The 16872-nt window shown below is 32.9% G+C and overlaps 3 protein-coding genes across 3 annotated transcripts; 1 reads left to right on the top strand and 2 right to left on the bottom strand.

The window, feature by feature from the left end:
* The first annotated feature begins 4326 nt into the window (after nt 1-4326).
* Nucleotides 4327-8219, top strand: LOC131656078 (protein phosphatase PP2A regulatory subunit A-like). Its single transcript, XM_058925856.1, has 9 exons — nt 4327-4791; nt 5189-5286; nt 5450-6478; nt 6623-6764; nt 6875-6955; nt 7089-7193; nt 7315-7497; nt 7574-7666; nt 7977-8219. Exons 3-9 carry the CDS (start codon nt 6393-6395, stop codon nt 8076-8078), a joined length of 792 nt encoding a protein of 263 aa, XP_058781839.1. The 5' UTR covers nt 4327-4791; nt 5189-5286; nt 5450-6392; the 3' UTR covers nt 8079-8219.
* A 2530-nt stretch (nt 8220-10749) lies between these two features.
* Nucleotides 10750-12094, bottom strand: LOC131656077 (uncharacterized). Its single transcript, XM_058925854.1, has one exon. The coding sequence runs from the start codon at nt 12040-12042 to the stop codon at nt 10750-10752; it is 1293 nt and encodes a 430-aa protein (XP_058781837.1). The 5' UTR covers nt 12043-12094.
* Nucleotides 12095-12631: 537 nt separating this feature from the next.
* On the bottom strand, nt 12632-13855 carry LOC131656076 (glutathione S-transferase T3-like). The gene has a single exon (XM_058925853.1). It carries the CDS (start codon nt 13853-13855, stop codon nt 12632-12634), a length of 1224 nt encoding a protein of 407 aa, XP_058781836.1.
* Nucleotides 13856-16872: the final 3017 nt, after the last annotated feature.

Raw genomic sequence — 16872 nt, 5'->3', positions numbered from 1 at the left:
GAAGCCTCCTTCAGTCGAAATGTGCGTGATGGGGTCAAACAAATAATCTATGATAGGATGGGAGTAAAGACGGTGGTTTCTCAATCGAGATACTTGGGGCTGCCTGTTGTCTTGGGCAGATCCAAAAAGGAGGTTTTCTCTCTTTTGGTGGAGCGAATTTGGAAGAAAGTGAAAGGGTGGAAAGAAGGTTTTCTCTCGAGGGCCGACAAGGAAGTGTTAATCAAAGCGGTGGCACAAGCTATCCCTAGTTACATAATGTCTTGCTACAAGATTCCTACTAGAGTTTGTGAGGAGATAGAGAGGATGCTAGCGAGGTTTTGGTGGGGAGCGAAAAATGGAGAAATAAAAATCCACTGGATGAGCTGGGAGAGGATGTCAAAAGCAAAAGGCATGGGGGGGATGGGCTTTAAAGGAATATCTGATTTCAATACTAGTCTCTTAGGCAAGCATTACTGGAGACTTATGAAGGAAGAAACATCGTTGCTGAGTGAAGTATGGAAGGGCCGTTATTACCCCAATTGTAAAGTGCAGGAGGCTGGAGTGGGGTTCTCCCCTAGCTACGCTTGGCGAAGTGTGCAAAGTTCAAAAGAGTTGGTCTTGGAAGGGTCACGGTGGCGGATTGGGAACGGGAGGAGTGTGAAAATTTGGGAGGATAAGTGGGTTCCTAATGGCAATGGCTACCGAATTTTAGGGCTGGTCAGAGGATTGGACAGAAGTGCAACGGTGGATAACCTCATCGATTCTGATATGTGCACTTGGAATAGAGATAGAGTGCTGCAATGCTTTGATCAAGCTGAAGCAAAACAAGTTCTTAGCATTCCGCTGTCTCTTAGAAGTTCCACGGATTCGCTAATATGGCATAGGGAAGTGAATGGGAATTTCCCCGTTAAATCAGCGTATCATCTATGCAAAAGGATGAAGGCGGCGAAGAAGGCAAGCTCGTCAAATCAACAGAGTGAGAATTTCTGGAAAAAAATCTGGAAAGTTCCCGTTTTGCCAAGAGTACAGAATTTCATTTGGAGGCTTAGTAAGGACATAATCCCAACCAAGACCAATTTACAAAAGAAAGGGTGCTGCTTAGAAACTCTTTGTCCCTTCTGTTCTTTAGTCCTTGAATCCCCTTCCCATATTTTCCTCCACTGCCAATTTGCTAAGCGGGTTTGGTTTGCTCTGCCGACAAGCATTAGAATTCCAGAGGGAGAAGATGTGATAAATTGGCTGAAACAAACGCTGGGTGGAAAAGAGAAAGATGTAGACAGAATCATTTGTATCACACTTTGGAAAATCTGGAAGGCGCGAAATCTAGTGGTTTTTGAAAAGAAAGGTGTGGAACCTTGGTGCATTGGAAAGGAAGTAATGGAAGCAGTGTGGGAGTCCAAGTCTGCCGTGCTGGATAGAAAGAGAACAACGGAGCCTGAGATGGATTGGAACCAAAATTTTGATGAGTTCCACTCTGTTTTTACTGATGCAGGATGCTTCCCGAATGGTTCCATTGTTTTAGGTTGCGTGATCAAGGACAGCAAGAGGGATGTAGTTCTGGCAGCAACAAGCAAACTGGAGAGTGTTGCCAGCCCAAAGGTGGCAGAAGCTCTTGCTCTTAGGTGGGGAATTCAGCAAGCCGCGAATCTGAATTTGCGAAGGGTAGTCTTCCACTCAGATGCTTTATCCGTGGTTGATTGTGTTAATGGAACTCGAGAAAATGCAGTTATCGATCCGGTGATAAAGGACTGTATCTTTTTTCTTAAAAAGTTTGTAGTTTCTGTTGTTGTTTTTATTAGTAGAAGTATCAATGTAGATGCTCACTCTTTGATTAGGATTGGAAATGTAGTAGGGTCAAAGACTTGGCTGGGAGTTATTCCCTCCCCTGATGTAATCTCTTCTGGTTTCTCTTCCTAATTGAATGCATTTGCCATAAAAAAAAAAAAAAACCATATCCTAGACTAAGAAAGAGCAACAATCGCGTAGGCTTGATTTATCCAACTGTCACTTAACTCTTCTAAACTCCTCGTGCAATTAATCTTCCTAATTATTTGGGTTTCCTATAAATAACTTTATTTGAAATCGTTTCTCCTTACTTTGTGTTATTTACCTTTATTTTTCCTACTTCTCTAAACAATGAGATTTTCCCATTCTCTCTGTTATTCCCTTGATTATCTTTATCAAAATAAACAATTCCTTCCAACAATGTCTTCAACTAATTCATTCATTTTTTACATTGTACAGCGCCTAGAAGAGGAGCGGAAATGATACAAAAATTGAACAAAAGATGGAAATTTTCTTAAATCTCCACACGTGTGAATATATATATATATATATATATATATATATATATATATATATATATATATATATATATATATATATATATATATATATATATATATATATATATATATATATATATATATATATATATATATATATATATGGGATATGATCAAATGACACCAAATCTCAACCGTTAAAAGAATTAATCTAACGGTGATACTAAATGACCTATTAATTTTTTAGGAGAAAAATATGCTATGTATTTTTTTATTATGATTTTATTTTATTTAGTATCAATTCTTTTAACGGTTGAGATTTTGGTTTTGAATTAAACTTTGACACCTTGGTGTCATTTGATCCTATATATATATATATATATATAGGGGTGGCCTTGAGCATGGGCTCACGGGGCGGGAGTCCAGGGCCCCATGATTTTAGGGGCACCAAATTTTTTTTTACCCATATATTATATATTAAAAGAAAATTTTCTATTATAAAAAAATTCTTTAGAATTTTTTTAAGAAAACAATGACTAATAAAACTATAGGGGCAATTCAAAGTCAAAATTAATAAAATAATGTAACTTTCCATTAATAAAATATAGAGTAGAATAAAATCAATTAATATATCCATAATTTTAGCAAATAAAGAATTTAATTGAGGCACTAAAATTAAACTAATGATATTTGATAGGTTAGAAATCTTTTGACCGTGTCAAATTTGGATTAAGCTATAGATCTTGATAGTGAAATTTTGTTTGAAGAATTGAAAGTTATTATAGAAGTTTTAACATCTGAATCAAAATTAAGCTATATGATATTGAGTTCTTTAAAGACTTTTAATTGTCTTTCTAATGCATGCATAACTTATACAATAATATGGATTATGCCTATCAGTGTTAGTGTTGCATCTGTTGAAAGAATTTTTTCTAAATTAAAATTATTAAAATCATATTTGAGATCTATAAGATAGATTAAATAGTTTTGCGATGATTTCAATTGAAAATAATTTTTTGAAAAACCTTGATTATGACCAAATTATTAATGATTTTGCAACAAAAAATGCTAAGAGGATGATATTTAAATAATTTTAAAGGTTTGCTAAATTTTTTTGTTGGAAAAAAAATCAGATCAAGAAGAAGAAGAAAAAGAAGAATAACCCTCTTTATAGTGGTTTATGTTTTGATGTAGTATAAACATTAATTCAAAGATTCATATTTGTATTCTTTTTGCACAATGTCAAATGAAAATTATGTCAAATGAAAATTAAAATTATTAGTTAAGATAATTATTAAAAATCTATTTACTTGTAGATGTCAAGTGGTTTCAGCCCCCTTCCGATCGTAGTTGCGGGGGATCGAACCGTGGTCCTCCCTACCAAGTTCAGCGTCAATCACCACTGAACCAACTAACGATTGGTTAGGTGAAATTTGTCTTATTTCTAATGAATGACGGTGTTTTCTACTCTACATTTATTATTTATATAATGAAATTTTATTCTATGTCGGTGTCTCCATTCTAATATCTCCGTTAATTTTATTTTAATTCTTTCTTATTGTTATGGTGAATCGGAATTTTTTTTTTTACTACTCCTTTTTCAATACATGGATCATTTTGGCACAAATAAAATTGGTTTGAAAAAATAATGAAATTTGGCACGTTTCTAAAATGCTTAACATTTTTTTTGTTATGTAAAATGCTTAACATTTGAATCAATATGGAACGAAACATTTTGTCTATTTTATTTATTGATAGAGTGTGAATACACTCTTTAATCACAATTTAATCTTATCTATTAATATTAATCTAATGGTTGTCAATTGATCATCTCATCTCTCATACTAACAACTTCCCTACTTGATATGCTTCCTATATATAAACATTGATTAAAATAAAATCTAAAGAAATTATATTTTTTATTCACACAAGCTTTTAAAACTTAATGCTATTGTATTTTCTTATTAGGTTGAGAGATGGTCAAATAAACAATAAAATTGATATCACAATCTATAAAATAAGAAAATACAAGTACCTGGTTAATACCAACTTGCCCTTTTGTTAAAAAATTCCACCTATTAGTTTTAGGGTTAAAATGTGTCCAAATAATACTTTTGGTGACTAAATTCTGACTTTGGCTATGATCTAACTGTTAGTTGCTTTTTTTGCTCTCTCTATTGGTCAACTTGTGTACTATTTGTCCTTATGTTTCTGATCTAACCTAACCGGGAGAGGCAAAATTGCTCCTCTAAACACAATCTGCACCCTTTTTCATGTTTTCCTTACTCCCAATGTTGCTTTCCAATCACAATCCCAAATGCAATCTTGGAGACTTTCTCCCTCTTCCTCTGCTGTCACTCAGCATTCTCTCAACCTCCACCTTTCAAAGTTCATAACCCTAAACCCTCTTCTTTCGTCTCCTTCTCTTTCACCACAACCGCCGCCACTATCACCACAATCGCCGCCACTGTCATGTCTCTTTATTGTCATCAACGCAACAAAAAGTTTCAACGATTCACATTATAAGGTAAAAAGATGCAAACTTTTATGTTGTATTTTCTATTTGCAATTTTCTTCTCAGATCTGTTTTTTTTTGTGTTACTGAGTAGTGGTTAAGCTATTCAGCTTTTCACATATATGGGTTTTTTCGTTGTTAAGGATGGTGATGAATAGAGTAGTGATGAAGAGGGCCCCTGGTTTTTGGTTAAACTTGCAGCTGTTCTTCTTAGATCTGGATTTTTGCTGTTGATATTTAGCGATGAAGATTGAATCATTTTTTTTAGATCTCTCATTATTTCTTTCATTTTTCAGCTTTTTTTGTTCAGGTGTTCGTGAATATTGCCTTCTAATTCCATGATTCATTAAATTTTTCTTCTTATGTGTTCTTTGGAATGATTAATTTATTAATTTCTATTTGATTGTAGATTTACCTCTACAGTCACGGTAGAATTGATGGTTGGCGTACGCGTATAGAGTGTCTTGCTAGCCTTTGAAGGAGCAGCGATAGAAAACCGAGTCAACGGTAGCCTAAATCTACGGTTTTGTATTATGCTAAAGATGATTATGTTTGTTTTCTGATCATATTGTGTTCAGGATCTGCCTATATATTTTATGGTGAATCGAAATTGTTTGATAATTTGTTGAGGGACATAACTTGGTTTACTTAAGATTTATGTTTTTGGCAGGTTATGTTTATATGTAGTGGGTTTATCGTCGTAGTTCGATCGCCGTGGCCGCCGATGATTATTTCGAAACAAATTAGTTTTCAATATTTTTGTTTTGAGATTTGTGGCTCACTTCATAATACTGAGTTGATTTGTTTGAAACTGATTTTATGTAATTTACAGAACTGGTTTTATGCTCTTGCAGAATGGCATCACTGTTTTATTTTACTTTTATTGCGTTTTTCATTTTCTGATGATTATTTCAAATATATTGAGTGTTGTAGAAATTTAACGGTGTTATGATGCCAAATACAAATCGGGTATTTCGTCTGAACCGGGCTACATTCAGCGGTGGTGGTGGTGAAAGGCGTTCTTATAAGGCTACTATTGATTTCTCTTAAAAGCAATTTAAATTGTTATTAGTGTTGATTACCTATTTGTTTCACCAGTTTCTTTTCAAATGGAATAACTCCTCAAAGGTTTAGACACACCTATTTATTTGAAGCTTCATATGAATTGGCAATTTGGAATTTGTTGAACCTGGTGTACAATACCACCACCGACAAACCAGAAGACGACATGAGTTACAATACCATCGCTGACAAGAAAATTCAATACTATCGCATGAATCACAATGTCGTCACCGCCACCGAAAGATAAGTTACTCTTACATATTCTATTAATTGATCGTAAATGAATATTGAGTGTTTATGAGTTTTGTGTCCGGGTTACCGCAAGGGAGTATGTAAACAAATGTTAGTGTGTATTTTTATTTTTTTTCAATCTTCTATATTTGTTATGTTGATTTGCATTATTTACTCAAAACGTCATATGAGTTGTTCTAATTCGAACTGATCTCTTTGCATTCTAGGGAAATTGGTTTATGCACGGTAGCTGTTTGTATTAAGGTCGCAGAGATGTCAAAAATGAAAACTATGATGGTAGTGCAGATTTTATATAGGATATGCAGTTGTATAGTTCTTCTTCAGTTGCTTCGTCATCGGTTGTTCAGAGTTTATATTGTTCGGCTGAATTGACTAGATTTCCGAGGTAACGGGTTTAGCAATTTTTAGACTTTGTGAATACTGTCATTTGATCATTTGACAGCAATGACATTGTAGTTATGCTTTTAAAAGTACTTGTTTCTATGATTCTAATTAACTGTATATTATGATGACGATGATGAATTTTTAGGACGGAATTGGTTCCTGCATATGTTCGGCTGCTGCGCGATAATGAGGCGGAAGTACGTATTGCTGCTGCTGGGAAAGTGACTAAGTTCTCCCGCATATTAAGTCCTGAACTAGCCATTCAACATATTCTGCCATGCGTAAAGGTATGGATTACCATAAAAAAACACTATTCTCCCAGGTTAACATTTTTATGATACTTTTGATGTTTATAGACATTAAATTGTAAATCACTGATCAAGTGTGCCTGTTGTAGGAGTTATCGACAGATTCATCTCAACATGTCCGCTCTGCATTGGCTTCGGTTATAATGGGAATGGCACCGGTCTTAGGGAAGGTATGAAACTCTATGGCTCTAAGCACATAGGTTGTACTGGCATTAATTAACATATTTGATAATGCATCAACCCAAATGAAGGAGAGCACGCATGCATGTTCTTGCTTTTAATATATTTTTGTGGTTATTGCAGGATGCAACAATTGAGCAACTTCTCCCTATTTTCCTCTCTCTTTTGAAAGATGAGTTTCCTGATGTCAAGCTAAATATTATCAGCAAGCTTGATCAAGTGAACCAGGTTTGTGCTTAAAATTGACATTCTTTGAGATTGGCAATTTACACCTCAAATGCTTTTTATTACCTTTCATACATTCCCTCTATTGAAGCTAAGGTCATGTATATGAACGTATTCCTTGCAGGTTATTGGTATTGATCTCTTATCTCAGTCACTTTTACCAGCTATTGTTGAGCTTGCTGAGGATCGGCAATGGAGAGTTAGACTTGCAATCATAAAATATATACCATTGTTAGCAAGTCAGTTGGGTGTAGGCTTTTTTGATGATAAGCTTGGAGCTCTTTGCATGCAATGGCTGAAGGACAAGGTTTGCGAAGATACCTAACTTTATATTTACATTAAAGGCGTCATATTGACTTCAACTATATTGGTTGTGGCTGTAGGTATACTCAATCCGTGATGCAGCTGCCAATAATGTGAAACGCTTAGCAGAAGAATTTGGACCAGAGTGGGCAATGCAGCATATTATTCCCCAAGTATTTTTACCATATGAACTTAATTTCTTCATGTTAATCAGCATTATACCTTAAGGCTTAAACTATGGAAAAGGACCCTCTCAACCAATGCTTTGAAATAGCTTTTGCTTAAACTTGTGGGGTTTGGATCACAATTTTTATTTGTGGCTCACTTCATAATACTGAGTTGATTTGTTTGAAACTGATTTTATGTAATTTACAGAACTGGTTTTATGCTCTTGCAGAATGACATCACTGTTTTATTTAACTTTTATTGCGTTTTTCATTTTCTGATGATTAACTATATTTGTATTTATTCTATATGTTGCAGGGATCAAATCTTGATATCAATTGGTATTTAAATGAAGTAATGACCAGAGTATATAAGTCTGAATTCAAGTTATGGTTCAGCTACAAATGTTGTAGATATTAAAATGCCTGGAAGTGGCATGGTAGGCGAGTCTAAATCTGAAGAGGGCATTCTACTTACAGGATAAATTAAATGGCTCAACAAGCCTGTTTGCAGAAAGTTTGAAAAATAAAGATAACTAAATACAGTTCGTCTCTGTTCTTTTGTATATAGAAATAAAATAAATTAAAATTTGATTTTGCATTGTTGGAAACCAGTTGTTGTTGTTGCAATTTTATTCCATTTTAAAAATGAGATTAATGCATTCTCTTTTATATTTTATTCCACTTACTGCCAATTGCTTTGATGAAAATTAAAACTTCCAACAAGAACACTTGAATCAATTTCGTCGACTGCAACAATCATGAATCGGTGAAGTTGTTGTTTTTTTGCAGCTCTTCGATGAAGTTGTGCTTTCACATCAGTTTGTTTATAGTGGCTTTAAGTCATGGTGTCGTCAGCTTAGATCAAGTGGTATTATGTGCTGGTTGGAACTTTGAACTGTCAAAGTTATGTTCGTTGTGAATTTGTAGGTTTAGTTTTGACCGGTTGTGTAATGTGGGTGTGTTTATCAGCTCTCTAAATTCGTCTTGAATGCAGATTGGTAGTAGAAATTATCGTAGAAGTGTTAAAAAGATATATTTTAGTGTTGGGATATCAGTGTAATCGTTTGATAAGGATCTGGCATGAGTTGTCTTTTGATTCGGTATTTTAAACAATTTTAAATCTGGTGCAAGTGAGTTTTGGTGAGTAAGGCGTAGGTAGTGGTGGGGAGTGTGTCTGTGCAACAGTGTTTAGAATTTCTTATCATAGAATTGAATGTGGTGATATCTGTGTTGTATATGTTTTTGGTTTTTCATATGTTTTTGGTGTCAATTGTTACTATCACTGCTGGTGTGTTCTTTGGTATCAATTGTTACTATCACTGGTGCGTTCTTTATGTTTTCTTACGACAAGATTGGTGTTATCTTAGCCTCTTATTACTAGGAATTTTTTCTCAAACATTGCTTTTAGTTCCAGGAATTTATAAAAGCATACTGATAACATTTTAAAAGTGCACATATAATTTAATCATGTTACTCTTCAACAAGAGCTATTGTATATAAAAAAGCTCTAATACTTATACTTTTATTTATTTATTATTTAACATTTATAAGTATGTTTTAAGTGTTCAATAAAATTTTTAAACTGTCATCACTAAGGGTGTGTTTGGTGCAAAAGAGAACTTGTGAAGAGAGAATTATGTGAGAGAGAGAGTATGGGAAGAGAGAAGTGGGAAAGAAATTAAATAGATTTGAAGTATTGTTTGTTATAAAAGAAAGATAAGAGAAATAAGGGAGAGAGAAGTTTTGATTAAGTATAAAAGTACTAAACTATCATTAATTTTAAAAATATTTATAAAAAATTAAATTATTTATTTATTAGTTAATATTAATATAAATGAGGGTTTAAATTATTACTTAAAATGAATAAATAATATTCATTTTTTTATTTAATAAATTAATAACTAAATCTTTTAACACACCACTATTTTAAATAAGTAATTACTTAAAAAAATAAAACGTAACAGTGCAAATAAATAATATATCAAACAAGATAAATAGAATATATAAATCCATAATTTTACTCTTTAAAACACTAAAATATCAATATTTAAAATTTTATTATTGATTCAAATATTTTCATATACATAAAAAAATTTATTGTTGATTCAAATATTTTTAAACAAAGTTTTTTTTATAAACGGGACTAAGTTTACTATTGATTCAAATACTTTTATAAATAATATCAAAACAAAAATAATATTTATTATTTTTATAGACAAAAAAAATTTATTGTTAATTCAAATATTTTTATAATTGAATAAAATTATAACCACCGATTTCTTATCTATTTAAAAATAATAAACACTTTTGATTCAACAATTTTGTCTTATTTCATCTTTTTTATATTTTAAAAACAAATGCGCGCACAACACCAGTACCCGTGCGGATGCACGGGTATCCCACTAGTTTATTAATATGAATTGATACCTAAAGTGTGTATATAAGATCATTGACACGTGGTTATAATAATTACAGTTTAACCCCAAAATTCCTTTTTTACTAATATCTCTATATTTTGCTTGTGTTTATTTTTAGATTATGAAACAAAACAACCATGAAACTCTTTTATGCCTAATGATTACCACACTTTTAGAGCACCCACATCCATCATACCCTCATTAGAGCACCCACATCCATCATACCCTCATTAGTTCTTTAAATGGGGCCCACTCAATTTTTTATATTATATCACACTTTTACATTTTCTAAACAACTCAACTACATCTTTTAAATATCCATACAACCCATCAAAAACTTTAAAATGGGTCCCACCAAATCTTACAATATATCTCTCTTTTATATTATAAAAAATATATAATTGAAACAATTTAATTCAAATATATTAAATTATGTTAAAAAATTATACATTTAAAATAAATAAAAGTTATATATATATATATATATATATATATATATATATATATATATATATTAAAAAATACAATACATCACACAAATAATTTACTAAAAAATACATAAAAAAACATAAACTTTAGAATAAATTACTTAAAAATTACATTAAAAAAACATAAACATTAAAATAAATTACTAGCATAAAATACAAGAAAATGATATATTTAAAATATTTTTCAATTGTTACTATTCTCCTGCCCGTAACGTTGCCATATATGTTCTATCAAGTCTTGTTGAAGGTGTCGATGAATTTGTCTATCACGAACATCAAATCTTCTACGCAGGAACTCTTGAAAATCAATATTAGAATCATTCGGCAATGTTGTTGCGTCATTGCTTAAATGATCATAAGAAAAATCAAAATTTCCACCATATGTAGAACGTTCATCTTCAACAATCATGTTGTGTAATATTATGCATGTATTCATTATGCGCTGGAGTGTGTCTAAGTGCCACGATCGTGCTGGGTTACGTATGATCGCAAATCGGGATTGGAGAACTCCAAATGCTCGTTCAATATCCTTTCTTGCCGCTTCTTGATGTTGGGCAAACAATTTTCTCTTATCCCCTTGTGGCATCGGGATACTTTTCACAAACGTGGCCCATTCAGGATAAATACCATCTGATAGGTAATAACCCTTGTTGTATTCAGTACGATTGATTGTATAGTGAACTTGAGGAGCTCGTCCTTGCAAAACATCGTTGAAGACATTGGATTGGTTCAACACATTAATATCGTTGTTTGAACCCGCTACCCCAAAGAATGCATGCCAAATCCACAAGTCTTGTGAAGCCAGTGCTTCAAGCATAACAGTTGGTTTCCCATGATCGCCTCGAACATACTGCCCTTTCAATGCAACTGGACAATTTTTCCATTCCCAATGCATACAATCAATGCTCCCTAACATACCTGGAAATCCTCGTGCCTCTCCCATTCGCATTAGGCGTTCAATGTCTTCAGCGTTTGGCCTTCGCAAATATTGTGCCCCAAAGATGTTGATCACTCCTCTTGTAAACTTATCAACACATTTTAGTGTTGTGGTTTCACCAATTCTCAAATAATCATCCACACTATCAGCAGATGTTCCATATGCCAACATACGGATAACAGCAGTGCATTTCTGTAATGGTGAAAGACTTGACCTACCAGTTGCATCAACCATCATTTGAAAATACTCATCGTGTTGACCCAGAGCTTCAACAATACGAAGGAACACATGTTTATGCATTCGGTACCTTCGACGAAATTGCTCATTCGTGTATACTGGAGTTTGTGAAAAATAATCATTGAACAATCGATTATGTCCCTCTTCACGATTCCTCTCTATATTCCTTCTTTGACGTCTAGGCCTTTTAGAGCTCGAGGCTTCTTCTTCTTCCATAAACAACCTCACAAGTTCTTCATCCATATCATCATTCATATAATCCATGAACATTTTTGCGATATGGGAAGGATTGGAAGGATCCATGTGAAAAGAAGTTTGATATTGAGTGGAAGTTGATAACAAATTGTATAGAATGAAAAAGGTTGAGAAATACAATGAAGTTTAATGTTCAAGTTAATACTATTTATAAGACTAGTTTGTAACGGCTAGTTTGACTTTGAATAACGGCTAGTTTGAATAACGGCTAGTTTGACTAACGGCTAGTTTAAATAACGGCTAGTTTGAATAACAGCTAGTTTGAATAACGGCTAGTTTGACTAACGGCTAGTTTCAATAACGGCTAGTTTGAATAACGGCTAGTTGGACTAACGACTAGTTTGAATAACGGCTAGTTTGAATAACGGCTAGTTTGACTAACGGCTAGTTTGACTAACGGCTAGTTTGAATAATAAAAATTTAAAAATACATAATCATACTAATTAAGTACATATCAATTAAGTTCAAAATACATAATCATACTAATTAAGCCCAAAATACATAATCATACTAATTAATTCCATATCAATTAAGTTCAAAATACATAATCATACTAATTAAGTTCAAAATACATAATCATACTAATTAAATTCAAAATACATAATCATACTAATTAAGCCCAAAATACATAATCATACTAATTAATTCCATATTTTTCTCTAATCATGTCGCACAATATTTCATGAGCTTGTAGTTGTCTTGTATCCATATTTGATGTATCTTTTGAAAGTATTTGCAAATCATTCATCTTCAATCTTTCCTCTGCACTCTCAACCTTTTTTCTTTCTATCTCAACTTTTTCACCCTCAATACGTGCATAGTCTCGTGCAAACGTTGACATCAAATCAAATTTTTTTTTGAAGTCATCTTTCAAAGAATCATATTTGACATTGGGAGTAGTAGACTTTTCCACAAACTTTTCCTTCTCCTTCCTTTTGGCTGCCTTTTGACCGATTGGTCGACGAGCCAAAGTAGGTGATGGTGGATTGTATTCGCTACTCGTTGGTGTCGGTGGATTAGAAGATGAATAATATGCCCTTGAAGCTGAATTCTTTGTTCTTTTTGTAGAAGCTTCCAATGAACCTGCGAGCCATTTAGGTTCATCTTTCAATAATCTCCATGCAGCCTCAAAAATAAACTTTTCACCTTCATCTTGGAAATAAATTTTATATGCAGCTTGCATGATATTGCTCTCGGAGCTCCCACTTTGTTGTGTAGACACGGCTTGTTTGTAGCATCCAACAAACTTTTGAACAGATGAATTAATTTTGTGCCATCGACCTTTAAGTGCCATTGGTTTCCTCTCTTTGTAATTGGCGTCACGATGCTTGTTGTAAGCTTCGCCAATCCTGTTCCAAAAACTATCTCCTTTTTGATCAACCCCAACAATTGAATCCTTTGAAACGTTGAGCCATGATTGAATGAGAACTTCATCCTCTTTTTGTTGGAACCTTTGTTTAGGCGTTTTTGCAACCGGTGCAGATACAACTTCTTCACCAAGGTTAATAGTTTCTACGCTATCTTGAGTGCAAAATTGTTGTGTTTCGTGTTCTTGATCATTTGATTGCATGCCACTACTACCTATTTGAGCCACATGAGGAATATTGGGGTTAGTTGGTTGAGATGTAAATTGTTGATATTGATATGGATAAGGTGGTGTATGATATGAGTAATTTCCAAAGTGTGGATTATTTGGTGAATTTGGGATAAAATGAGAGTTTTGAAAATTTGGGTTATGGTGTGAATTTGAGATAAGAGGTATATTTGTGATGCATGAGTTGCTTTGTTGATTTGGAATAGAAGGAGGAATGCCACCATTTTGCATAAAATTAGACCAAGAGTTGTGTTGATTGGGATCCATTAACAAATGAAAGTGCAAGAAAAAAAAATTAAAATGATATAAAAGAAATAGTTGAAAATTAAACTAGTTGTGAATCCAAATTGTAATAAAATGAGTGACTATTTATTGTGTTAAAAATTATTACCGTTATAAAAATATTACCGTTGCATTGTTATATATTCAAATACTCCCAGATTTCAATTTGAAACTAATCCATAGTGGCCTCTTTTTATTTCAAGCTGATGCATTAATAACATTACCATTAGCTTTTTCACAGGTGGCACTAAATTTAAGTTAAAGAGCGTTGTTTAATATGGGAGCGTGTTTACATGTAGAAACATTTACTTTCTCAATTATCCAAACATTTATAAAAAAATTTCTTAAAAACTGTGTAGACACGGCTTAATGTCAGCCGATATTCATGCTCTAAAACAGTAATCATTAGCTATAAGTTGTTCATCACGCCATCCCCTGAGAAAACAATAAAAACATACTCTTTTCATTGTGATTTTTGTTGATAAGAATACTACTACCAAGTTATTAACAGTCACCCTGATGTCTTAAGCTTAATGATATTTTTCATCCCGTTGTCAGCTCCCTTCACTAAAACAACCTCCCCGTTGAATTGCTATATACAAGACCATAGGGTTTCATCTTTATTTTTTCTTATTACCCTAAAATTTCCACCAATTTTAGTTGTTTCCTTGATGTAGTGAAATGGGCGCCAAATCGCCTACACATTTTTCTCCACGAATCGATAGACTAAGTTGTCAAACTATGCAACCATGTCATGGCTTCTAATTTCAAAGCAAGGATGAACATTTAGAACTTCTATATCTACTTGATTTGTAGAGATTCAAAAGAACGTCCACAAGCTCTATGTGTTCATTAGAGTTTGTCATCTTGTTATATATTCTCATTCTTTAAAGTGTGTTTGAATAAGGTGATTAGAAATTTTTTAGAAATTTAAAATTCTAAGCAATTTAAATAATTTAATTAAAATGTATTTATTCTTAAATTTTTTTATTTTGATGGAGTATTAAAATTATTCATTGTTAAATTTTTGGGGTCATTTTTATAAATTTTAAAATTTTTAGCCAAATTTTAAAAAGTGAGACCAAATTGCAATTTTTAAAAATTTAAAGAGACCAATTTGAAAATTTTAAATATTATTAAGGACCAATTTTTAATTTTTGTAAAATTTTAAGGGTCAATTTGGAAAATATGGGGATCAACTTGCAAATTTTAAAATAATATTAATATCCAATTTGACATTCACAATCTATGGAGAATGAGAGAAATTTCAAATCCTTTAATTTTACGTGTCATTTTAAAATCATTAAACTCAACTTGGACAAAATACTTCATAGATTTTCATTTCTACAACTCTTCCTATTTTACCTAAATAATGAATGTTGTTCAAATCATTTTAAATTTATTCAAAACATTGCATTCCCTCATTAAAATGCCCCATCTAAACACATTCTAAGAGTTTTTGGAATTTCATTCGCAATGGGTACTCGCTTATTCTCCAAGTGAAAGAGTTCGTGCTGAAAGTATTTTTTTCACAAGATTCATCGAAAAGTGATGATGGTGATGAATTTGCATGATGCAGGTTATAGTGACGGGTAAGGCCAAGAGAACGAGATCTAGACAATTAATGTGTTTATGGTGTTAGGTGATAAGTGTCAAAATGTCGTTATTTTGTATATGTAATTTGTGGCACTTATTGATACTTTTTTATTTATATCGTGTGAATAATCTCCGCTTTTTTATAAATATGTATACTTTGTGTATTATTAAGTTTTTGTGTATTTGTGAATCATTTGATAGTTTTCTATTCAATTTGTAGGCATTGATGCATATTTGGAGCATGAGCAATAAAGTGTCGAAGACACGGCTTCAAACGCATGATTTTGAGCAATTCATCAACGAATAAGGCTCGAAATAAAAGAATAAGAAATCAACAATTTGGTTGATATTTATTCATTAATGGATAGAAAATTTAATAAGCTTTCCAACGCTTCGAACCTAGCGTAAATCAGAGTTACGGTTCTCAAGTTATGGAAATTTTACTAAAGCTGATTTTTTGTTGACAGCCCAGACTACGTGATGGGCCCTCCCAGCGCGCAGCGCGCGCTCTGCGAAGAGACATCTTCAGTTGATGGTTTTGGGGTATTTATTCCCAACTCCATCAACCTTCATTTTTTGGTAGAGAGAGGCTTAGAAACAACAAATGGGGTTGCATCTTGATGATCAGAGGTCGAATTTCTCATTGATTGGTGGTGACAAACCAAGAAATGTTTGGTTCCTCTTCTTCTCTTCTCTTTGTATACTCTATTTTGTTAGGTATGTTTGTCTATTTACTTTGAACATATCTATATGTATGGATCATGGTGTTGTATAATATATTTGATTTACAAATCATTATTGATGTCTTCCTTAATCTTTTTGCATTCATGTTTGGATTTGGGTTGTTATAGACATATACCTCACAAATCTTCATTAAGGATGAATATCTATTATTTTCTAGATTCTAGAGATAGATTTAGAGCTAATAATCTTTATGGGTGTCGAAGCTTAATGCTTCCGTGTTAGTTGTGTCGGTTGAGAGATCGTCGGTACAAATGATATGGATGGCTGCTGTGTTGTTGAGGTTGGCTAAGATATCGTCGCCGAGATGATATAGTAGTTCTCTCTACTTTGGGTTAGAAATGACTTAGGGTGTGAGCGATGCTGGATGATTTTGACGAGTATTGTAGGTTGAGTGCAACTGGTCGATAGGTTTAAGTTGGTGATAAGTAGATTTTGTGCATGCTTGATAAATTTCTTCTCTTTAAAGAATGAATTCTTTTTGTTTTAATATTTACTTTTCCGTTTTTATCTTTAACAAATTCAATCCAAACTCATAACTACGGAAACTGTTGAATGGAAGTTCGGTGGCACTAATCTATATGGACACGATAAATTCCCAGATAAAGACTTCCAAAACTTTTGTTGCTTGCCGATTTATCGCTTCAACAAAATGGTTCCGTTGT

Source organism: Vicia villosa, linkage group LG3 (assembly GCF_029867415.1).
Source record: "Vicia villosa cultivar HV-30 ecotype Madison, WI linkage group LG3, Vvil1.0, whole genome shotgun sequence".
Classification (NCBI taxonomy): Eukaryota; Viridiplantae; Streptophyta; class Magnoliopsida; order Fabales; family Fabaceae; genus Vicia; species Vicia villosa.
The sequence above is the reverse complement of the archived record's forward strand: the minus strand, read 5'-3'. Positions and strand labels throughout refer to the sequence as shown.